Raw genomic sequence first — 25979 nt, 5'->3', positions numbered from 1 at the left:
AAACTGTATGGTTGGTGGTATCTGATGGCGGGGCCACTGAAGCTGTGCAAGGAAGTCACTGGTGAGACACCGCTCCTGCATCTGTTTTCCGCGTTGTGCAGCTTAATAATTTAAAATCTTCGTTTGAATTTGCGCGATTGTTATCCTGACATAACAATCGCTCGAACGAACCAAATTTGCATTTTTATTTTATGGTTCCCATTAGCTTTCACATAAAATAAATTGTGGAGAGCATAGAAATGTAAAAAAAATTAGATGGTTGGAAACAGAAAAAACACGCGTCCTGTCAAGACAATTTATATTCCTGTCTAGATTCCTTGAACAAAATAGCGTTCTTTATTATTCCTTCTTCAAACTACTCTAGTTTGTTCTCACATTCCATCTCGTGTTCCTGTATTTTACTGTAAATCAATTTAGCGAAAGAAACAGAAAACATTCGAGACCGCGTAAAGCAGCATAATGTTAAACATGGTTCCAGCTTGGTCCACTTTCATTCATTCATTCATTCATTCATTCATTCATTCATTCATTCACTGGTCAATTGAATTTTTCCCATGCTAATTGGTATTTTAACACACGTATATGTTTCCACTCTGGATGCCAAGAATACAATTCCTTTCGCTAGCAACCGTACATTCACAGAAGGGACCACTTGAAACAGCTATAAACGAGTAGCACGTTTCTTTAAATTACTTATGTTTGTGAAGAAAGAAAGTGAAGGAGAAGGAGCCCTAGAGGAAGGGAGTGAACCGAATACAATGAGAGCCTTGCTACAGAAGCGATGGCAACAGCTCCCGACGACGCATCACCCACAGCAGTAGCCCCGTACGGGCCAACCAGAGTTCGGTGAGCCGACGCATGAACGATGCCGAGATCATCGCAACCTAAGGGCGCCAAAAAAGAACGACGAAGGAGAGACTGGCGTACTCTGTACTAGTACAAGACTTCACCGCCAGACTTTTCCCCCTTTCTGTTTCCATTTGCTGTTGTTATCTTATCGGCGATTCTGCTTTGGTGCACAGAACACGTTAAATGTCCGCGATGGCCTCGGCCGGTCCGTACGCGTCTGAGGTCGTTCTATGTGCGACCGCGCAATACGGCCCTTTGGGGACCTCGGGCAGGGCAACACTGCTTGTTCGGCGAGGCCTTGGCGTGTGCCTGCCAAGCGGGCTTCTTACCAATTCCCCTGGCTCCAGAAGTGTTTACTGCGGCCCGACGATAAAGGAATATCTTCTGCCTGGCGGCGCTGAGTGATAGAAGCGTCCTGGCCGTCGCCTGCCCGAACCCATTCCCCCTATACGTCCTTTATTCCCACTCCCCCTTTATGACGATGCCTTGTTTCCGAAGTCGCGGACGAAATAGGAAAAAAGATTGTATGCAGACAAAGTCAGCTTGAAGGCTGACAGCATTGGGCTGGGGAAGAAAGTAGGAGGGAAAAGAAGTGACGCGATAAGTTTCGCTGAAAGTGCGGATGGGTATTGACGCATGCTTATCTGATGGGAAGGCTTAAGGTGTTCTGTTTTCTGCTGGGAAAATGGATGGTGGGTAAACGGTTAAGACTTACAGCGGACGCACGCGGTTAAAATACACCTGCTGAGCTGTGCAGGGGGTGATACGGATCGTGTGACAGCTGGTAATGCCACCTCACGCCAGGAACTGGGAACTCACTGAAAGCACAAGCAAACATTCGGTGGCAAACCAGGGAACTTTAAACGCATGCGGAAGAAGAAAGAAAAACAAAGGACGGGACGTGCGCGTTTCCTTTTCAAGGGGACAGTGCTCGTACTTAGTGCTTTTCTTCTACGTTTGCGTTTTGCTGTTCTGTCCCCAACAAATACCCGTTCAACGCAGAAATTTGGGCTAGTTGGTGATATGACATCGACATGGTTAAAGGCGAAGCAAGACGTCATGGCCACAGCTGTCACGGTCTCTTCTTGTGTCCCCGTCTTGCTGCGCTTTTTACCATGTCGATGTAAATGCCCGGTGATTGCGTAAGATATCGCCCGGATGGGGTCTGATACACAGAAATGCAGTCGCATTTAAATGGTCCCCGCTCACTACAAACTCTACAAAAAAGCTGGAAAGCTGGAATAAATGCCTTTCTATATATATATATACATACATTCTTCACGCGTAATTTAAACAAAACGTATTGCGCCCATGCGTCTTCAAATGAGAGGAAATAACAAGGTATTGGTAATATATCGATGATTAGTGATATTGATATAACAAACAATATTTTTCAATTACAAATATTGAGTAGAGGATTATCAAACATTTATTAACTATAAAAATAAGCTGTGTCTACAGTGCAGTGCGGTGGTACTATAAGCACTTCCCTAAAGCGACGTCCACCGGCGTTTCAATGAAAAAATGCCGCGTCTGGCACGCAACTACGCCCATTATTAACGTAACTTAACGTAAACTAACCTAACATACACTAACGAACAGAAAAAAGATCATTCAAAACACCGAAAACTAACCTACGCTCAGATGTAAAACTCACCAAAAACTAACCTAAACTTAGATGTAAAAATACAATAAAGGAGGTGAAAGCCGGCCTCGAAACGCCGTCCTTGGGAGCAGAAAACTGAGATGGATCCTCTGCACCACAACGGCATACGTTCTGGCCTGAATCAGCACAGTATTAAAGATTCAAATATTGTGGGACGGCACTCTAGCTAAGGCTATAGCGCTGAGCTGGACTACCGTTGGACGACACTCTAGACACTGTGTAAAAAATAGTGGTTGCTAGTTAAAGTGACTGTTTTAATTTCTGCTTAGATGTTTTGACACAGCCTAAATTCCATTCACTCCTGCAGAATCACCGTAACAATACCGGGCTTAAATACAACGCCGAAAAGCTTGTCGTATTCAAACAAAATAACGAAAAGCGATCCCTGCGTCTCAGACGTTATCCCCTCGTTCCAGTGAAAGTAGGCTAGAAGAATTTTGACTAAAATAAAAACTATTTTTTAAGGCGGATGTTTTCGCTGGTCAGTCTTTATTTATTGCCCACAGTTAGTGCCCGCAATTAATAACCTAGGCGGTAACACACTTGCTGAAAATATACAACTTGCGCTGACATACAAGACACATACTTGCGTAGTGTCGTTGTATAGTAGTGGCTAAGTCACTCGTCTGTCCCCGCTGCACCTTCTGAGCTTCTTTGTTGATTGTTTGACCGAAATATACCTGTGTATAAGATCGATCTACACTGCGTAATCAAAGCGCGTTTTTGAAGAAACGTGATTTTTATATAATCGTGCCGGCAAATGTCACCCTTTCATCTTGCTTCGCCACGTCAATTATTAGAGACGTGTTAATAATAAAGGACAATTTATAGCGAAACTATAAGAAGTAAACACACACACACAGATTAGTTTACTTAAGCAGTTTAACTTTAAATCGCTTCTGCATTCACCGAATCATGGTTTGTACACGCGAATGTCGCTAAAGTTCAGAACATTTGTTCTTAACTGCAACAGGGATGTGGCAAGCTTTCCAAACCTGGGTCCTAAATATACAGGTTGCAAGGCGCTACAAAGCCGTGCCACTTTTTTGGCAATAGCGTGTGCACCGGACACCGCTTAGTACCATTCGGTCCACTGGAGCGTCTATTCTTAGCGCGAAAACCCCGTATGTCCCGGTCTGCAAATGTGTCTGCGGGGTGATTGCAATATGGTACCAAAAATCGGTGGCACCAAAATTCCACTGGCTGAAAACGCGGGCTTGCGACGGCCTAATGTCCCTATTATCTACGACGCGTCGTGTGGCCACGATCGCACGTATGCATTTTCTGCGAACGAGAGTATTCTCCGTCGTGACTCCCCCATTGGCGGCGACGTATCATGTGACTGCGAACGTATACAAGTATGCGGCGCTGTTACGTATAAACTGGGTATTGGACAGCCCTACGACGTTACGCTTTGATGTCTAACATGTAATAATGTTACTGTTAATTACAATATTTGACTTTTTTGTGTGTGAACATTTGCTTTGTGTTTTTCTAGGATTGTGACTTTTTTGTGTGTGAACATTTGCTTTGTGTTTTTCTAGGATTGTTACTGCTGTTAGCCGCATTGATTCCACTTTTTGTATGCAGTTATTTGTAGGAGGTCCCTCCCCAGCCCACAACTACGACCCCCTTAGAGTTCATTATTCCCTGTAACATTTCGACTGGAATAATAAACTGAAACCGAAACGTGGCCAACCGGCACCAGAAGTATGACGTTCTAGTATGAAGTTAGTTGGACTGTTGCTAGGCCCAAAGTTAAGGCTGCCTAACATTAGGGCTATATATAGGAAAACAGTGTTCTAGTATACTTACTCAAAGGAATTGTCCAGTGACGATTACAGCGGCCGCCAGAAGTTGACAGCGGATTCACCAATTCCCGTGAACTGCGGCATCCAGATATGCACCCGGACATGCTTTTGCACATAACACATGCAAGGTGTCCTAACTGTGTGCCTGAATTTTTTCGTTCGTAAATAAGCAAGAAACAAGGAAGGGGCGAATATCGATGTGGAAGTCTGCGCCTGCGCATCACGCACAGTTCATGTTACAGCGGGAGACAACTAAAGAGCAACGCCATAAGTTTTAGGGGGAAAAATAAGAAAATAACACCTTGTTTAGCGTAGCTTGGGCTTCCAGCCAGCCTTCGTATGCTTCAAATGCCTTATCGAGGCGCGTGAAGTATGACAATGCGCTACTTGCCATAAAAAAGAGAGAGAGAAAAGTGGAAAGAGCGAAAGACAGGAAGTCGGAATGGGGAAAGCGACCGGCGTGATTAATGATCGGTGCGCGACACTCCGGATCCGCTTCTTCTCCGCGGAATCCCACACCGCACGCTAACCACGATGTAGACCCGTGAGGCTCGCCTGCAACACGAAGCCATTTTTCAGCGAAGCAAAAAAGAAAAAAAAAATTCAGAGGCGGGAAGGGCCAGGAAAGAATGAAATAAACCCCGCCACGCGGTTAATTTGTCTGGGAACAAACCAACCGATAGATCGAAAGAAAACGGAGTCGCTGCTTCCACAGCTCTCGTTTACGCCTCTTTTTTTATTCCGTTTTTCTCGCTGTCTCTTCCCCTCCACCTCTTTCCCTCTCGTGGTCTTTTCCATCCGACAGCGGCTCCGTCTCGGCGCACAGATTTTGCTGCAGGCATTTCCGTGTCCCCTGTCGTGCGTTTATTTTTGTGTTTAATTTTATGTCCAAGCATTAACGCAGCTTCGTCTAGACCAGCAGCGGAACACGGAGTGAAACATCAAAGGCGCGCCTGGTAGAGGCACCCAAACTTCCCTGGAAAGCACAAGGGAAGGAAGGAACAGATCACAACACTCCCGGCACCTGAGAGCCGAACAGGATTCCAATCAAAGCTGCCTGTTCCTGCGTGTAAACAGAACTTTTTTTTTTGTATCGCGCTATCATCATGTCAACGTGTTTTATTTGTATATCTGTTGTGTTCTCGAAATTTGTACACGCGGGCACGCAAGAAGCGGCTTCATTTGTCGTTTTCGGCTTCACAGCCGGCCATCTTTGCTCACGCTGTACGCCTGTCGTTCGACCGGCCCTTTTACATTATTGGTTTGCTTATCACTTTGAAAAATGAGCCCCCAGTTTTTGTGTCCCAGTTTCCTCTTCTTTGCTCTCGCCAAAATACGAGGTGGTTGAACAGAAAATGGTGTACAGTGCCGGTATCACCGTATGCAATATGCCGCCACGGATGTATGTGTGTGTGTGTATGTGTGTGTGTGTGTGCTTTGCAGCATTCCGATTCCCTAATTAGGTTTGTGGACTGAATCGCGCTATGGCTGTTGAGAAAAAAAGAGCAAAGGCATATAGGCTTTGTTCCCATGAAATAGATAGAATGGCGGTATCTTCGGAGTGTGCCCTGACTTCGATCAATATCTGCTTAAGATTCAGAGTTGGTTTTTCAGCGATCAAAACAGGCTAAACAAAGAATGACACGGGCCTATCATTAGTTTCGTTTGAAAGCGAAGGGAAGTTCTTTTGTTGAAAAAGACGTTTCTAGTGCGTACGTATAGATTATTTCGAGGGCGGGCTGCAGAAAGGGAGGGCAGAAAGTTTAATTGTGACTGGAATTTTAGCTGTAATTTGGCACTGTTTGCCGGGGGAAAAACAGCCCTCTGTTTTATGATCTAGGTAGGCCTAAAGTACGACCTCGGTACTGGCATTTGTTACGAAAAAAAAAAAAAACTTCGTTCGTTGGCAGCACTGATCACGTGGCCTCCATAACACTGACACGGCAGCTATGTACAGCTCTAAACGTGTCGGCATGCACATCCACATTTGTTTTTTGCGGGTAACTATGTTGAACGGGCCTCTTCTGTAGCGCAAGCAACCGTTTGAATTAACGCAGAAACCATGTGAGCAAGCAGTACTGCCGTCGGATTCATCGTGTAGTGATGGGGCGAGCCTTCGAGCGGTGACAGCTGTATACGAAAACCTGTTAATTCTTGAAAAAAAAAAAAAAAAAAGATCAGACGTCAACTTTGTCTTAGAAATGCACTTCAGGTGGACGGAATAGCGATGCTCAAGAGGGTGGTCAACGCGTAAGAAGCACGGATGCCTACTCCAGTCGGACCTTTGTCGGACTGGATTAGGCAGTAACCTCCATGGCTAACCACAAATACCCCCATTCCGTACACGTCGCTCTGAACTGTCTTTCGAGGGCAGGATTTGTAAGAACCCTGTGCCGCGGCATAGGGCGGGTGCCTGTTGCAAGCAGGTTCCTCTTCTGCCCTTCTACTGGTGATTCGAAGATCACCAGAGGGCCCTCGCTCGCTGGGGACCATCAAATTTGAAAATACGCGCGTGGTCTTTAGCTGCAGGCTACAAGCTTTACCCGTCTATTTTCTTTCGCGTCCTACGATATCGATCCATGCGATATTTTCCTTCGTGCTGGCCGTCAAAATAAAATAGGTGGCGCAAGCACACCACCATGGCCACATCAGCGTGAACACTCACGTTCAAAACACTGCATGCGGGTAAGTACATTGGGCCACGTAGCAGCGCAGAACATCACGTGAGGAATAAGGCTGCGTTTTCAATTGTCCGAACATGGAGATTTCCGCAGAAAAAAAAAGGTATCAGCTTTGTCGAACGCCATAAAGGCTAAGTCTGCAGTAATGCTATCGTGCCGGGGGCTTTTTTACATGCCATGCACCCCCTCTCCCCATGCCGAGGAAAAGTAAGGAATCCGTACAACAAGTTCTTGGCTAATCAGCCGCAGAGGCTTGTTACTGAAAAAAAAAAGAAGGTAGTATTGAAGAATAAAAATCAAGGTAAATTGTTGGGTTTTACGTGCCGGAGCTACACCTGGTCTATGTGGCGTGCCGTAGTGGAGGGCTCCGTATTAATTTCGGCTTCATCGGAATCATTAACGTGTGTCAAAATGTTGACACACAGGCGTTTACGTTTTTGCATCCACCAGAAAAATACCCGCCGCGGCTAAATAAAAAAAATTATGTGTGTCAACATTGGATGCAGGCTAGTTGGACATAAAGTGAAGAGTAAAGGGTTGAGCAAACGAAAGGTTACCTATAAATGAGGAGACAAGCAAACAAACAAACAAACAAACACACAAGCGCATGAATGAACAAACCAACGAACGAACATTGATTGATTGTAGGGTTTAACGCGCCGACGCAACGCAGGCGATGAGGCGCGCCGTAGTGGAGGGCTCCGGATTAATTTTGACCACCTGGGGATCTTTACCGTGCGCCGAAACCTCGTACACACGGGCGTTTTTGCTTTTCGCCTCCATCAGAAAAGCGGCCGCCGCGGCCGGGAATCGAACCCACGACCTTGTGCTCAGCAGCGCAACGCCTTAGCCACTGAGCCACCGCGGCGGGTAACGAACGAACAAATGAGCAAAAGAATGAGCTTAATAGGATCGAGATCGCAGAAGACGTAAACGAGTACTGCTTCCGAAAAAAAAATAAATGCTTGGGAAAGTGGAATAAAACTTATATTTAGGGAGAAAACTATGTTCGTTGCAGAGAAATCGCATTTTGTGAGAGGGCCATCGCTGCATCAAAGCACGCTAAAAGAGAATGTTTAGTTTGGCGCAAAATGCTGCATGCAAATAAATTTCGCTCAGCTTGTTATCCATAACGGCGGAGTGTGTTGCGATTGGGGCGACCTGAAAAAGAATAAACCACTCTGAGTGCGGCATTCGGCCATTCCGACAAACTACAAGCCATACCTGCAACGTTTATATCATGAATTTTCCGCACAGAGAACATGTCAACTCTCTTTACGTCACGTCCGGCAGCTCAAGCAAACGGCCTTACCGTTCGCTCTCAGTGGCTTCCTTCATATTTAGGAGTTCTAGAAAATGAAACCCGGGACAAGTTGGTCCCAGAAGCCCTTTCATATTCTTGTTTCTTGAAAGTGGTGCCAGGTGTACGTATTTTAATGCAGACCATCACGGGACATTTTGGGTCCCTTTGGCGCCCCCGTTTCCAGTAATGCGTTAACAGAGAATGAAAAGGGCAGAAGCGTCATTGCTGTGCGATACCCGAACAAATTCAGCTAGGACTCCGACGTGGCTTTACAAGCTGAAGCTTAAAAGAGTACTGACACGAAAATTTTATGTTCCACTTTTATTGCTTTCATCGAAGCTTAATGGTCTGGCGAACCCAAAACAGCACTTAAATACTTCAGCGCGCGATAATTAATTGCATTGAACGGCCTGAAAATCATTTGTTTCAAATTCCCGCGCTTTCATCCCGAAAGGAGCATATGACAGAATCCGGGCATGACCTCACCGCTTTGTGCGGACGTCAAAATACTGCGGAGGCCGGTGGGGCGTTGTTTCGACCGCGCCGCCGCCGGAGCTGAACGAGCTCGCCGCTCGCGGGGCCGCGCGCGTGAAGTGACGTCACGAGTTTTTGACGAGCGCTGCCGCGTCACTTCTTTTGGCTATCACGAGATGATGTCACGCTGATGTCCATTTGCTGAGTGCCGCTACGCGCGCTGCTCCGTCGGCGCGATAAATAAGGTCCAATTGAAGTATGTTCTTCGCGTCGCAGGCCGCTCATATTTCACCCAGGGTATTCTGTTGAGTAAAGGGAGCGAACTGTGCAATAATATTAACGCCGAAAATTGGTGTCAGTACTCCTTTAACTCTACACTCATGTGGTCAACGTGTGGTGTACCAGGTGACACCAGACATCGTTTCATGCACTGTCCGGAACACTCGAAGGAGCGGTCAGCCTTGCTTAAACAACTTCGAAGGAGAGCCGCTCCGTATGCCTCTTTGAAAGACTCTTTTCCCAAAGGAGCACTGGACACTAAGCGGGATATCTCGCACCTGGCCATCCAGTTTTTGGAGGGACCCGCCGCGGTGGCTCAGTGGCTAAGGCGTTGCGCTGCTGAGCACGAGGTCGGGGGTTCGATTCCCGGCCGCGGCGGCCGCTTTTCTGATGGAGGCGAAAAGCAAAAACACCCGTGTGTACGAGATTTCGGCGCACGTTAAAGATCCCCAGGTAGTCAAAATTAATCCGGAGCCCTCCACTACGGCGCGCCTCATCGCCTGCGTTGCGTCGGTGCGTTAAACCCTACAATCAATCAATCAATCAATCAATCAATCAATCAATCAATCAATCAATCAATCAATCAATCAATCAATCAATCAATCAATCAGTTTTTGGAGGGCACAAACCTATATCCCTAGGGATGACTGGAGGCAGATAGTTCTGTGCTTTTAGGACGGAGCAGTTGCTGGCACTCTCCAAGACTAGGTCCACGTGTTCAGTAACAGCAATTGTTTCTGGTTTGGGGGAAAGGAACAGGAAAGCAAGTGCAACTAACCAAAATTCACTCACTCACTTTCGCAATCAGGTAACCGGCTTTTAGTTAGGTGTAGTCAGACAAAAAGCACTTAAAGTGTTTCTCAATTGCCTTTTAAATACGTGTTTAGTTGCCTTAACAATTTACAATCTTTTACCAACATTGAAAACCAGTATCGTTTGCTAATGTTCGCTTACGTCCTGCGAAAAAGTGGGTCACATGGGTCAAGTGTCTCCACCCCCAACCTAGTTATCACAAGCGCAAGGTCTGTTTGTCTTGTTTTTGCAGAAACTACGCGCATAGTGTTTTATATAAGTTAAGTTACCAAATGATCGAATTCAGCCTGTCGCTTGCTCTAAAGCGCATGCAAAGATGGCCCAGCCCTCGCGCAATCCATAATAGGTATGAGCTACCAAGCGCCGGCAAAGCAGGTGTTTAACCCTCGCCTATTCACGTGGTACCGCAGCGGCGAGGCTCCGACCGAGCGCAGCTGCGACGCCTCTCCGCAGCGGATCACGTGGCGTGACGTCACACCTGCCACACTTGCGCTCCGGAGCCTCAAGGTCATTCCGACGTGATTAATGCACATGAGGAAGATGGCGTAGCAGAGCTAACGCTATTATAATTAACACAGACAATCGCATAATAAAATGCGTGGACCTAAATACTATACCTGGGTTTAGAACCTTCAACTGTACGAATGTGCCAGAGCATTGCTTCAAGTGCGCTAAAGTAAGCTATCCATAAACACCCGTTCGTTTTTAGTAGATAATATCGAAATCGAAATAGACAAGCCTTAAAAGCTGTACTGAAAGTGGCGGTGGCCTGTGATTCGTCAAGCATGCGACAATTTGCTACTCACGGCCAAGCAAGGTTGATATGCGGCAGCATATCACGCTTACGCAGTAGTATAATATTACCACTATATATGAAATAACTGAAACTTTGCTTTTTATTAACAACCGAGCTGTTTAAGCATGGGCTCTGAACGTGCCGAACGTTAACAAGAAACTGTGCTCAGCAAAGTAGAGAGGGGCAAAATGCTATGTCGAGAAGTGGGAGGAAAAGTGGTGGGAGAAAGTGAGAAAAAGTGGTCGCTTCCCGTGTTAGGAATCGAACTTGGGTTCCCCGCGTTATGCAACGGGCGTCTATCCGATTGCGCTATCATCGCATTGGGGGCGCTCAGCCCTTCCTTTGGGTTCGTAGCGCGGGCGTTGGCTTTGGAAGTTGGCTGGGTTAAAGGGAAATTTGGCTTCGGTCTTTGGCAGTTTGGATATCGGACTTAATGAGGGTGGATTGAGGACTTTGATTTACCTCAGCTTGCATGGAGAAAGAAAGCTTCGCTTTTCAACCATCTTTTTCTTAAGAAAGGGGCACATCTAAGAAAAGCCACGGTAAATTTAATAATTTTATTAAGTGCAATGCACTTCTTAAGCGACCCTGAACCTGCGTCCACCGGCGATGTCCGCGCACGTGGAGATGGGCGCGCGCAGCCTGGCCGCTGACATGGCACATACCCACGTGGGGGATTGGCCAGGAATCTCCTCGTCTTCCTTGGCAAGGGGGGGAGATGGGCGCGCGCTGCCTGGCCGCTGACATGGCACATACCCACGTGGGGGATTGGCCAAGAATCGGGCGTGAGAAGGGCTAATGCACCTGCTTAAAGGAGTACTGACACGAAATTTCAAAGCTGAGATCCGCTCTAGCAATCAAGTACAACGACAACACAAATAGGTGTCTGTGAATAAATGCATCTTTCTTTCTTTGTAGTTGTGTGTGTGTGTGTGACCTCTCTTTCGCGAACATTACCGAACCGCGCAAATTCAACTCCTGCATTCGCACTTTCACATTCTTCCCCTCGGGGAAATGCGGAGAATTTTTTATTTATTTATTTATTTTATTTAAGTACCCTAAGGGCCCGGGTGGGTATTACATAGGGGGGGATTGAGGTATAACACACTAATACATCGAGTGAACAGAATAGCAAGAAAAACAGTGATAATACAAGAATTGCACTCAGAAATCGCACAGTACAACGCTAAACAAAACGATGAAACAGACAATAACAAGCGATATGATGTCGTACAGGCAAGAACCAATATGTTTACAACATAACAGACACAATAAAATTAAAGTTAGATATTGCTTTCAGTCGTTAAAAAGGAGAGAAGTGCTGTTTGAAAAGAAGAAGCGTCTGTTAGTGTGGCTAGGTTTGCAGGTAAAAAATTCCATTCGTTTACGGCCAATACAAGAGGAGAATTCTGATATTTTTTTGTGCGGGCAAAAATAGGATTAACTTTGTAAGCATGATCTACGTGTGCCGAAGTATATGGTGCCGGAACGATAAATTTGCGAGTGAAGGCCGATGGGTAATGGTACAGAGCATGGAAAAAAATTCACAGCATATCCACGGGGTGAATGATGATGAGTGGGCGAAGCTCCTGAGGAGAAATTATCGGTAAAACCGTGACTCTTCAGTGAAAGTTCGCCCACTACATCTGTGTCCGAACGTAACGTCTAGAAAGTCTCGCTTAAACCGCGCGTGGGCACCTTGGGGCTGAGCTCGCCTGATGCGTTTTGCAGACGCCTCACGAGCTCTCACTGCCTCGGGGTCTGCCTGCCGATACGCGCGCTTTCTCGCCGCTTCCCGTTCTCTGACGTTTTGGAGATCCTCTTCGCGCCGCAGCCGTGCCGCTTCGCGTACGGCAGGGTCCTGGCGCCGTTGCCGTGACGCTTGGGCCTCTCGTTCTCGAACGCTGGGATCTTGGCGGCGTCGTCGCGCAGCCAGACGACACGCTTCGGCCTCCCGCTCTCGTACGGCAGGATCTTGGCGGCGGCGTCGCGCAGCTTCACGGAGCGCTTCTGCCTCGCGGGCTCGCACATCTGCAGCCTTATCCATCGGGCGACTCCGAGCGCGCTCCAACAGCGAACGGATTTTATTACAACGCTCCCCGCCATCTAGTAAACAATCCAAGAACTAAACTAGAGGTAGCCACGCCATCTAGTAAACAATCCAAGCGCATCTTTTCATCATATACAAGTACCGCCATCTAGTAAACAATCCAAGAACTAAACTAGAGGTAGCCACGCCATCTAGTAAACAATCCAAGAACTAAACTAGACGTGGCTACATACATACGTCGAGGATGGACAGACCCACGCCCTAAGGAGCTTCGCCCCTAAAAAGATAACATTGAAAATTGCCTGCGCAGGGTGAGTGAAGACCACCAGATCCACTGTTTCCTGAGTGTTCGCATCTTAATAGCAGAGCTGGCCTAAATTTTTGTGTTTTTTTTCATGTATTGACAAGGAAAAGCATTTTCATTTTAAACAACGTATTAGAATGCTTTAACAAAACAATTCGTTGGTAAGTAGGCGTGTTTACTAAAGCTTAGTTAACTACGTACAGCTGCTAAAGTAGCGACGTATTGTTCCTATTCGGTTAGGCTTCTTCCCTGCCTAGTTAGAATCAAAACTACGCCTGTCTGAACCTAATAAATTTATTAAAAAAAAAAACGTCGTAGGAACCATGCCCGCTTTAAAAGTAACTACTGGTGCTCGTGTAGAGCAGCTGATATCGTAAAGCGTACGTTTTATGTTTTTCTTCCAAGACTAGTTACTTATTGAGATAGTTTGTGTTGCAACAGACTGCTTGGAAGCTTTAAAATATGATAATAAAAACCATTTTTAGCACGCGTGTACGTGTTGTCAACTGCAAGATTTCCAATTTCGCCCCACCAGAAACCATGCTCATTTTAAGATAACAACTTCTGCTTGTACAGAGAAGCTGGTATCGCTAAATGTACTATTATGAGCAATATGAAAGGGAACACAGGAACGCGTAGAAAACACCCTCAGACCCAGCTATGAGTGATACTCAGCGGCCGCCGTCGGAAACAAAGTGGAAATGGGGACGCTGTTCTAACAGCTGTCCCCATTCCCGCCGTGCGTCTTATCGGCTGTACGAGCGAAATGAGGTAGGCTGCCGCTTTGTAGAAATGCAAGCGCAGTGGGTGTGCCAACAGTTAGTGGAAGAGCGCCCTCCTTTCCCCATTTGGTTTTTCACAGCGCCATCCGCGTATCGCTCCGAGTCTGTTTCGAAGCTGTTTGCCACACGTTCCTGTGTTCCCTTTCATATTGCTCATAATAGCCCGTTTTATGTTTTCATTTCAAGTTAGTTCGACCAAACTATTACAAGTTGTGAGACATAATAATAAAATTCATTTTTGAGCACGTGTACATTTTGTCAAATGTACCATCGCCACTTTCCCCGGAATGAAAGACTTAAAAAAAACGCTAACAATTTTTTGTCGTGCCTTTCCGAAATAAAGCGGCACAACAAAATAACAATTCGCGCTTCGACCGCAGCGAATGACCTCTGTCCTGCGAAATATATTTTCATTTCGTTTCTCCAGAGCAACATCAGTCTGAGCTCTCGCCGCCCCCCCCCAACCCCCCTTTTTTTGTTCGGGAACTCTACGTCACGTCGAGAGCCTTTAATCCTAGCGAAAAATAAAGTGCTTCTGAACGACGCATTGGTCACGCATTACACAGTAATGCCTCTTTGGCTTGTGTTCGTTATTACTTATTATTTTTATTACTTAGCCCTTCGCCGTCGGATAAGTTCTCAGTTTTCTTTCAAAGGACAGGCCGCGTCGAACAACACAGCGGATTACGTTTCCAGCGGGAATTAAGCAAGGAAGAGAAAACATAATAAAAAAAAGAAACAAAACGTCCTTTGCAAAGCACATAAGTGTAGAGGCAAACCTTGACACTTGACCTTTCCAGTATTAGAGAAAGATGACAGCTGAAAGGGAACTTCGGGGTGGTCAAGCGATCACTAATCTTTTGTTGCGCCAACAACCCTTGACACTTGACGCCCTGGAATAACTTCGAAAAGCTGGACTAGTTTTCTTGGGTGCTCAGGAAGTAGACACGATGAGCAGACTTTTCAATGAGCCGATTTCAAGCAAGCTTTGGTGACGGGCATACTGCTGAACGCCCTTTTTTGTAACCTCGCACAGAAGATTTTTTTTGTTTCCATGGATGCAGGGAAAGCCAGCTATTCTTGTTGTAATGGTTAAATTGGCGATATTACGCCAATTTCCCTGCAACCAGATAAAATAAAGAACAAAGGTTAACGTAGCACTTGCATCACGAAAGGAACCCGCCGCGGTGGCTCAGTGGCTAAGGCGTTGCGCTGCTGAGCACGAGGTCGCGGGTTCGATTCCCGGCCGCGGCGGCCGCTTTTCTGATGGAGGCGAAAAGCAAAAACGCCCGTGTGTACGAGATTTCGGCGCACGTTAAAGATCCCCAGGTGGTCTAAATTAATCCGGAGCCCTCCACTACGGCGCGCCTCATCGCCTGCGTTGCGTCGGCGCGTTAAACCCCACAATCAATCAATCAAATCAATGCATCACAAAAGGAGAGCACATATCACTTATCTTCTTCAAGCAACAATCGTCGCGATTTGTCCATTCAACCACGTTTAGGCATGACATGTCTTTCGTACAGCTAACTTTACAACTTCCTGTGGTCGTGTGTCCGTCTATGGCTGTTGCGCTGTGTACGTGCACAGTTGGGAAGTGATCACAAAGTCGTTTATCAACGTTGGGGTTCAAAGCGAAGCATCACTTCGGCAGGGACGCTAATCTACCTTACACCTACAGTTTGTGGGCGAGTAGTAAACGTGGTGGAAGAAAAGAGCCCGATTTTTAGGGCCGTGTATAGGTCATGAAGAACAGGAGTGCGCAAGACACAGTAACAAAATTGGTGACGTGATCCGGGTTTATTTCTGTTCACTAATACGCTATCGCTTCCTCCACAGTCGCTATCTCTTCGATAATGTTTCCGCTATCGTTTCGCTAACGCTATCGTATCCTTCAAGGGTAAAATTTGACTCATGATTACGATTCTTCCTAATGAGAAATTTAAACTAACCGCGAACTGCAGTCTTCTGGGTGACGGCGCATATTTGCTGCGTCTCAGGAAGTAATCTCGTCATCAGCGAACTTACAACGGGGTGCACCATTCTGACGTCATCTCGCAGCGCGTCGCCGCCGCCGAGCATTTTTCACGTGGCCTCAATATACCGCCTTCTCCCTCACACTTTCGCCATACTTTCCTGCTTTCCTTCTCGCTCTGTCTCGCCTATCTTAGGCGTCCTCTTCGTTCGCTCGGTTACACCGAGGCCGACGGCAACGCGAAACTACAGGAGCGGGCGTCTAAAAGATGCGCTCTAAAACGGCGGCTTTAGTGGTTAGCTATCGCTGCGCTCACGCTATCACTTTATCCTGCAGAATAGACGACAGCTCAGGGGTTTGCCATCGCTACGCTTCCACCTAGAGTTCAAATGGCAGCTCAGTGGTGCGGTTCATTTTCGCCTTCGTGCCCTCACCGACTTTATAGGGAAAGCTCGACCCACGCTGTTACTGTTTTGCTATTACTGACGAACCGAGTTGCACGCAAATAAGTCAGGCTAAAAACTACGTACGGCTAGTAATACGTATTAGAGAGCAGTACACGAGGGAATGATTTCACAGTCATGAGGGTAAAACGGAGGGGGGGGAGGAGGAGGAGGAGGAGGGATGAACCATTTTATTTAACGTAACAAATAGAGCCGCTGGCAGCGAATACGCGGTAGGATACAAAACAAAGCTAACATCAACTCTACTGGCCGCTGTACCGCCACGGCGTTGATGCAAGAACAGTGCTCATTAGAGAATGAGGGATGGTGAGGGAAGTGGGGAGAGTTAAACAATGGTGATATTGCCATCAAGGGTCGTAGAGGGACTGGGTATCACTGCGAAAGTATGGAAATGCTCTAAAACACGAAATGGGAATGAAACTGGGAGTAGGAGCTTTCAAGATCTTGAAAGCTCCTACTTCCAGTTTCAATTACGGCGCTTTTTAGGGCACGGGTGTTTTGTAGATGCACATGTACACAGGTATAGCTGATTGGTATCTTTGCTTTAGTACTGCGTTGACTGAGTACTGTCAAGATACATTGAAATATAAACAACGGAGCGTGTGGCTTTCAGATACATGCGATCATCCGCGTGACGGGTCTTGTATGCGCAGCAAGAATAAGATCCGAGAGTTCGTATCCTGTAAAAAGAGACGTTTTCGGCGCGTGAGACTTGATTTGGCTCACCGCCGTGTTTGGCTCAGGTACCGCTGCCTAATTATCCCGTGCGCCGTTTTCACACAACGTAGCGACGAAGTTTGACAACGGAAGTGCGAACGGGGCCAAATGATGCGTCGAGCCAAATCATAATTTTCCCGCACGCCGAAAGGTTCTCTTTTTATACCTAGGTTGGATACGAACAATTGTAACGTATTCCTGCTCCGCATACACCATCTGTCGCCAGGATGCGCCACATATACTGAAGGCGGTGCGTTCCATTGTTCGTATTTCAATGTAACTTGGTAGTACCTGTCTGATGAAGCCTAGAACCAGTATGCAGGTAAAGTCTATTTACCTGTCGTCTATGAATTCACGAACACAACTCTCTGCAGGCCCGATCCTGGCGTTACGAGGGAACAGCCGCACATTAGAGTTCGCTTGCCGAAACACTTGGGTATAAGATTAGCGAAGTTGTAAACTAGAGACCAAACTTAAATAGCTGTAACTTCTGTGGAAGGACGGAAGGAATAAATGTAAAGGAAAGGCAGGAATGTCTACCAGCCTATGGCCTAGTTTGCTATCCTACACGTGGGGAAGGGGAACAATGAAAAAATGTGGTTGTTCCCTCTTCCATAGGAACCCGTAAAACACGAAAGTGAAATGTGCCTTCACAGGAGCAGTTGAATGTTTATTGTGCATCGGCATGAACTTGCACGTCGCTATTTATATTCCGTCGGTATGTCACCGTTAGACGCATCAACGTTAGACACTGGATTGCACGCGTCGGAGCATTGCGTAAATTTGACTGAAACCACAGGCGCTCGCAAACCGTCCGTGCGAACGAAACCAAATGAGTTTTCGGCAAATCGTTAGGTGAACACACACTGCAGCGGACCGTGTCAGGTCACGACACGAGCGCGACATCAGCAAGTCGGCTTCTCCGCAGCTTACGATGCGCATCCCCCGTACACGTAGGCGCTGGCATCGAGGCGCCAACTTTCGGCGCCTCGGCGCCTCTCCTAGATAAGGCAAGTTTGTCGCCCCATGCACGCGTCCGCTCAAAGCGTAGTCGGGAGAGCGTTTCGTACCTCCCGTAGCGATGGAGGAGTTCATGCAGTTCATGGAATCCCGGCGCCGCTGCGTCAGTCGAAGTTTTTCTGGCGATATCGTTTCCGTGACAGATGTGACGTCAGATAGATCTTGGTGGACCCCGGCATTTAACACTTTCATGTTAAAAAAAAGATGAAAACAGTAAAAGAAGGGGAAGGTAAGGACAGAGCGTAAAGAGGTGTCGCCAGCGTTACGACACTAGACGATAGAGTTCATTGACTTCATAGAGAGTAGCCTTTTGTGCTACAGTCTTCTGTGCAAGTTCGTTGTTTTTAGGAAGCAGAGGAGTGCTTTTGTCGCCTTGTGCCTAGATGACGGTGAAGTCCAGTGGCCCAGGATTTCCCTCAGAGAACGGCCGCCGAGAATCGAGCTTCCGAAAAGTTGAGGAGAGTTGCCTCCTTGCCGATGAAAAACGTGGACATTGGCATAGAGGATGGCGTATGGTCTCCGGTGTGTCACAGACTTTACACGGCTCACTGTCTGCCATTCCAATCAAATGGGAGTAAGCGTTCGTGAAGGCGACTCCAAGCCAGAGACGGCAAAGAAGGGTTGCATCAGTCCGTGGGAGGGCTAATGGAAGAGGACACTGAAGATGCGGGTACATTGCATAATTACGAGAGATTGTGAACCCTTGGGTAGTTCATTTTTCTATCGTGGTCTCCCGGGCAAATTTGCGGAGAGTCCTCGGCGTGACCGAGTCTCAAACAGATGGGCTGAGAGACATCGACAGTGGCTGGTCTACTGTATAAAATAGTACACCGAATAGTCCAGCAAGGAGACCAATAAACGCCCAGTAGGTATCAGAGCAATACAGGGCCTTTTAAGGTGTCACTCTGCGCACAAAAACTGCGGTACAGCTGATGAGCCACAAAATGCGCCAAAGAAATTATCTGAAATTAGCTTTGGTGCATACGGGAATCATGCAAAGTGAACTACCGGCATACAGACGTTCACCGCGGTATAGATCGAAAAAGCTATAAGAAGAACCGACCATTCTTTTAAATTTGGGAAGAAATATTGTGGACGAGAAATGTCGCTCGCTTTGGGGCATAAACCGTCTAAAGCACACTCGCACACCCCATACTAAACGCCTTAAAGTTTTTGAAACCTGACTCTTGTGTTTACCGGAGCCGCGCTACAACCTGCGTGTCGTCATGTACTGCGGAAAAGCGTTCCATCTTTACTTGGCATGGCTCGCCAACAAGCTCAAAAGTTGGCTTCCTGAACCATGATCACTGTTTTTAGGAACGAGTTAAATTTATTTAACATCAAAAAGCATAACTAGAAAAAACTTCTTCGTTAGAAAATTTCAGAAACTTCTTACGACCTGAACAGAGATGAAAACGTTACCCATGTTGTTGCCTCTGTCTTCAGAGGCCACAAGAAGACATTTGCAAGCCAGGTCAAGTACGAGTGCGATGCTTCCAGCTGCTTTGACGGCGCCCACGACGGCACGCGACTGAAGCGACAGATGTTCCGTTAGTATAATTTAGTACAAAACTTTACTAGCAGGGGTAAGTATACCACGCAAGCGTGGATTAACTTTAGTGCAAAATGTCATCAAGGTGTCTTCAAATCCGAGCTGTTGCTAAAGGAACGTATTTTACGTGTTCTCGGGCCACGTACGTCCAAATTAACGTGCAGAAAAGGAAAATAAATGTAGCTTGAGACTGAATTCGCGAAATAAATTCAGTTGTATTATTACAAAGGTTGGTTCCTGACTTCCCCTAGCCTAAGCATAACGATGTCGTATTCCACAGGGAACCCCTTTAAGGCCGGTGCTTTTCTGACTGAGCGCAACACTTTTGCGACGCCCCAATTCCACTCGCTTCGTTTCACACGCTCTCGAACAATATCAGAACCACACACAAAAAATGATATCAGTCCTTCTTGCGTGGCCACATGCATTACGCGTACGTTGAAGCTAGAGCAAAACGAAACGAAAAGAAAATAAGCATCTCCATAGATGTACTTCCGGAAAGCTTCTCGCGGCACGCGTCATTTCCCCGCCCCGAGCGCAGGTGGGGCCCCCGGAAAATGGATTTACGGTTCCGCGTCGTCTACGGGGGCAATAAGCGTCGGCGAGGTCACCGTCCCAAGAGGTCCTTCATGCGGGGCTGTTTCAATTAGACGCTGCGTGACGTTGAGACAAGCCAACACGCCCCTGTGGGAAACTAAGGAGAAATAAAAGGCAGGAACAGGAAGATTGCGAGGAGCGAGGCACAAAGACGGGCCTGCGCCAAGACCAAAGACCGAAGGGCCGCTCCAGATTAGGTTCGCCTGCAGGACTGAAATGAATGGCAATGATTCTGGTTCTTTGCCGCCGTCTCGTAGCACGGCTCGCCTTTGTTCCGTCTTCCATTTCCTTCGTGGGTAGAAACATTGCACTTCGGGATGTTTTCCATCTCTCTTTATTTCGTTAGCGAGGATGTTCTTCTCGCCAACCCCCTTCCCCGCCTTTCATTTCGTCTTGTGTCTTAGAAAACTTTCTGGTTAATTAGCGTCGGCAACAACGCTGGTCTATTTTCGGCGGCCGTTTTGTGTCGTTGCCTACGTTGCCCCGACTGCACCCACGCATGCCCCTCCATCCCCATATCTTCGAACGGACTCTGGAAAGCAGTCAGTAAAACGTCTACGGCGTGAAAACAGGTGGAAACAGGACTAATTGTCCCCGTGCGTATTGCTTATTTCGTAATGATGTCGCGTTGAAGTGTCAATGACATTGAGAGCATAAGTTTGAGAAAGTTTTGTTTCTAAAGCAAAAGTCTTAAGTATGCTTGTTTCAGTCGCGCGCGTTGTGAGGTTTAGAAAATAGATAGTAAATAAGTTGAAGTGCGAGCCGGGGAGCGTGAGCCAAGGATTGCACGCCAGGCAAGCGAAGCAGCAGTTCGGGACGAAGGTCGGAGGAGGGCTGTGAGGGTGGGCGACGCAGCGTGCGCTGGGAAACTGCGATGGCTAGCGAACGGAACAAGCTTCCGAGGTTGCAGTCTAGGGGGCTGGGGCTCGTCAAGCGGTGATGGGTGCGGCACCGAAGTTCAGCACAAAGTTCAGCAGCAGATAAACTGCGGTCTCCTGGCGATGGAAATCGAGGGGAACAAGCCTCGTATGGTGCTTTCCAAGGTTCTGGCCAAGTTGGGAAGGGCGCCGCAGTATATAGAGCTCAACAGAAAGTTCAACAGCGGAACAACGGGAGGTCCAACTAAGCTTCCGCATTCACATACTTGGAAAGTTTTAAGCATCTGCCGTGATTTCTCTTCGCATACTTGGGAAGTCCTAAGCACCTCGCTTAATCTTAATGCGTAACATCCTTTGCCGAGTACCCCCACTACCAGGACCGTGTAACGCCCCGCATTTCCACAACAATTCAGATTTCGCCGATTTTACAGCTGTAATCGTTATGATAGCGCAAGTGGAGATAATTGGTGTAACATAATTTTGAAAAAAAAAAATATGAAAGGCGAACTATTTAACGCCCTTCATTTACACAAAAATGCAAATTTGGCGGAAGTAACACCTGTAATCGTTGTGATAGCGTAAATGCAGATAATTGGTTGAACCGAATTTTGAAAAGCCAAAGAAGCTTGGTTATAAACAACTGACACTCTAAATGAGCGCAATGAGAATGCTACGGATTAGTAGACAATTCGCTGAATTTTTGCAGATTTCTGTTTGCTGTGGAAGATTTATTTTTCGGACGAAATAAAAGGCGCCCATGTCCTTCTACGTGCGTCAAGGGTGAAGTGGGCAGCCTATTACAAAGTGCACCTCAACGTGTACGTGTCCTCAGCTTTTTTAAAGCATGCAAGGTAAGGTTGGGGTGAGTTCAGAGACGGCAATCCCCTGAGCAAGTGCGAAAGGTCGCTTTTCGCAAACCTCATCCCACGAGAATGACTTTTAGTAAGGTTGAGATTAAGAGCTGAGGGTGAAGACGAGAAAACCTATTTGAAGTCGATGTGATATTGGGGATTGTGATGTCAATTCTCCGTTTCCGAGATGGAGGAAGAGAAAGGGAATAAACTTTATTCCAGTGGACCTCAGTGCGAAATCCACAGTGGACGGAGGCGGTTCCTCTTCCCTGGAGTACATATGCTGCTCTCGCCGCCTGGCCCCTGGTGACCAGCCGTAGCTGATCCTCGGGGGCGGGGTTGGACAGCATAATCCTCCATTGCTCGTAAAGGTTGGGGGGGGGGGGGGTGGGGTGGGACGACGTACAAGTGAGGGGGATGTGTGCTTCTGGCTAAACGTACAATTCTCTATCATGTGCTGCAGAGTGCCTAATTTTTTTACAGACTGGGCAAGTTTCGTCATGTTGGTTTGGGAACATGTGGTTGTGTAATCGAGGGTGTGGAAAGGACTCTGTATGGAGCGATTGAGAGTCATGTTGTCACCGCTTGTATTATAAATAAATACTCAAAGCTTAGGAAACCAAACTTGCATCGTTATTATAAGTAACAGCGCAACTCCGCCGCCACTAAACCACGGCCAAGGAACTTGAGAATCCCTTAATTGAATGGGGAAACCGGTGCCAATTCTCTTTTCTTTTTTCGAAGTCATTTGTAGAAATGGACGCTTTCTTTTGCATGTTGTTATAAAAATGAGAGATATTTGAGCAAAGAAGACTGCCTTGATCGTGCTCGAACTCTAAAGAAAGGCGGCAATTTCTGGTCATTTTTGTCCCCTGGGTAAACATAGGCAACCGTGTTGGTGAAGTTTGTTTTTTGTTTTGCGTCCAAGCGAAAGCTTGCCAAGCATTTTTGGGACTCTTTACATGTATCCTCGCCGAGAAAATACATTTCCGGGCACCTTTCCTCTCATAAGCAAAATGCGGTTTTTAAGCGATTATCTAAATACGAGGGCGCTGGGGCCAACAGTGTTTTTTTATACAAAATAAACCACAAATTGACACCTTAGCCCAAAATTTCAGTACGAAGCATTCAGCAGTTTATAAAAGGAAATTGTTTAAAGACGCTAATTTATATTACTATTGCTCTGTACAATAGGCTGTCAATAGTGAAAAATACAATTTGCGCGTACCCACAAAAATAGCAACATTCTTCGCTCTGTTTTCTTCCCCGCCATAGCGAAGGCATTGCAGAAGGGGAAATTGTTCCGATAAAAACCAACACGCCTGCGCATAAGCGTTCCCGAAAGGAACAAGGAGCTGCAATTAGTTACACTCGCGCGAAGATTATGAATAATTCAAGGGGCCCGCAAGTTTCACGCGTGATTCCCATTAACACTTTCACCCCGCACACGCCGCTTGGACTCGCTTTAGTCGGCCCACTTACCAGGGTGACAGGAATTAATGTGCAGCCACAGTATTCCCACGAAGGTCTCCGCCGGGCCGCATTTACATAATCCGGAGAGGGACACAAAAGACACAAGGAACAATACGAGCGTTCTTATTCTTGCGCGATCATCGACCAAGGTTAGCAGTGTTGGGATTAAGCTTGCCCGAGCGGCAAACTCCGGCTACTATTTGTCAAGCGAGCGAGCCTGTGGCTCCCGTGAAGGCGGCAGAGGAAGGCGCCTTCCTACAAACACCGTTTAAGCAAGGATACCTCGGAGACCTCCTTCCTGCCTCTCGTTTTGGGGAAAAAATAATTAGTGGCCTCAAATTGATGGTACCAAAATTTTGCTGCTTCTTTCTTACGGTATGACGTTATCGGGACGATTGAATACCAGCAATAACAAAGCTCGCGGCATGCAACATTTTGTAGGTAGTGTAGCTCGGAGTTGCGGCAAAGCGACGAAGAAAGCGCTGCGCACGCGAAAAACGGCCGACGTGGACGTTCCGGCTTGTGTTTTATGTTTAATGCCGGATATCAGAAAAGCCGCGCTGGTTGCGGATGCTGGAAGAAAAGGAGGCGCAGGAGCGGAGAGACGAAATACGTCCCAAACGATTACCGCCCTCGCCCCCCGTGCACTTGATTCTGGTTCTGGCCATTACTTATTCTGTTGCGTGCAGTAACTCGCGCCTCCTTCGCAGCCCCGCCGTGACCGTGGTGGGCCTCGCCCTCGTTTTCCTCCACTTTAAGCGTTTCGGAGTCTTTAATGACCTCCTCCTTCTCCGGCGGCAGATGACTCTGGCAAGCGGGCTATAAATCAGAGCACTCTAGTGTGAACAGCCAACGGCCGCCGCCATCTCGCATGCCTTCCTCGTTGCGCGTAGGCCGGCCGCGTGTTTCCCTTGGGAGCGGCCGCCAAGCGGCGTAACACTTTCCCCTGTGCAGTGCAGCGGAAAAACGCTTGGTTCGCCGTTTCTCAACACCCCCTCGCTCTCTCTTTTCGGAAGAATATGTTAAACAGCGCTACTGGATGTTTCTGGGCCCTTCTTGTACTATGTAGCTGTGAATGCGGAGTATTGCGTAGGCTGTCTCGTAGTATTCAAGTTCTCGGTGTCGCGCCATTGACCAGTTCACGCTGTCACAGTCAGCAACGAAGGGCTATTAACCTCCGCGGACTTTCTTCTTTGAGCAGAGACGGCGCATGTTTCGTCACGGGGCAGGCTGTTATCGAGAAGTTCAGCATCGCGGGTGAAAAGAGCCTTTACGGGACCGTTATGAAGAAAATTGTTTGCGTTTGAATAATGTGATACTTTCTCAGCATTTCTCACTGATTTGTTTTTTATGAAACTGGCATGGACGAATAACAGGTTTCTCCAAAATCTAAAACAAAATTAACTAGTATTTTCCGCGATCAATGTTGAGAATGCGATGTCACCATCACACACGCCAACTTCCCTACCCCCGCCCCCCCCACTTCCCTGAGAACTTCATCTATGCACCAGGCCAGCCCAGATGCGAACAACAAGGATGTGTTTCTTTAGGCCTGCAGTCGATCCCATTTTAATTTCGTAGCATTTCTATGTGGGTTAAACAAGGAAGTACGTCTTTCGCCGGATACGCCAGGGCTAATAATAAATTATCCTAGAGCTTTCATGATTTCGTATGAGACCACCTGTACTGCCCCTAGAAAATGTCTCGACGCCAGTAAATAGGTGTGAAGCAGTGAAACCGACTTTAAACGGCCTCGCTGTTTAGAGCGCCTTACGGATAAATGAGGTCTCATAAAGGTGCATAGCAAAAATTAAAGCAAGTTCCACGCCTGCGACATCTATTGAAACAGCAGAACTGACTTCGGCCCGCTGGCGGTAATATCCAGCAGAGGCGGGGGTCGCTCTCAACGCCACTCGCCACGGTGTGTACTAACGCTGTCAATTTGACTTGCAATCCGCGAGCGGTGGCTGGAGTTGCTCCTCGAACGATGGAGGCACCGCGCAGAGAGGCATTTAATAACTAAAGGGAGAGGATATCGGCTCTGCCTATAATCATCAGCATTCCCCGTAAGTTCTGCAGCCTTTGACCCACCCAATGCGCAACGGTCGAGTGAGTCCGATGCAGAGCACCTTGAGCGCAGCTCTCTGCAGTGTATCAAGAATTGTTACTTACGGTAGTTTGCTTGGTGCTATCGATAAAAAACTGCGGATCAGCTGTCATGCGTTACCATAACTTGAAGTTGCTTCTTGCGTATGCTTGAAATCTTCGCGATTTCTCCGCTATCAAGGGCGTCATTTCTCGCTCTGTTCTCTCACTGACGACCCACTGCTAGGTATACGGGGTTTACGTTTACTTCCAGCACGGAAAACGTATGATGGCCGATCAGCAGTTGTTATCGGAATTATCAGAAGAGCTAAACCACATTTCTCATTAGTTCTTGAGTACTTCGCTGGGCGCGGCCACAGGCATCCTGGAAGCAGCTCCGGCCTCCGCTCGCGTGTTGCGAGTCAAACAGAGCGCGATAGTACCTACTCGAAACTAACCCACGAAGGCCTGGTAGTTCATTGGTGCATATGTGCAGAGTGGTAGTGCGCCGTCTGGCCCGGCGCACGAGCTGAGATCCCGTACTCGACGGCCGTCGCAT

The 25979-nt window shown here is 47.3% G+C and overlaps 1 protein-coding gene across 1 annotated transcript in view; it reads right to left on the bottom strand.

The window, feature by feature from the left end:
- Positions 1 to 5267: 5267 nt before the first annotated feature.
- The window catches only part of LOC144175431 (cell adhesion molecule Dscam1-like), a 174222-nt gene continuing 153510 nt past the window's right edge, over positions 5268 to 25979 (bottom strand). Inside the window, exon 3 of the mRNA XM_077704508.1 lies at positions 5268 to 5302. Coding sequence (XP_077560634.1) covers positions 5268 to 5302 — 35 coding nt within the window. The remainder of the gene's footprint in view (positions 5303 to 25979) is intronic.

Source organism: Haemaphysalis longicornis, unplaced genomic scaffold (genome assembly GCF_048455015.1).
Source record: "Haemaphysalis longicornis isolate Haplotype H1 unplaced genomic scaffold, Haemaphysalis longicornis Haplotype H1 scaffold_3, whole genome shotgun sequence".
NCBI classification, from domain to species: Eukaryota; Metazoa; Arthropoda; class Arachnida; order Ixodida; family Ixodidae; genus Haemaphysalis; species Haemaphysalis longicornis.
This window is presented reverse-complemented; position numbering and strand designations above follow the sequence as displayed.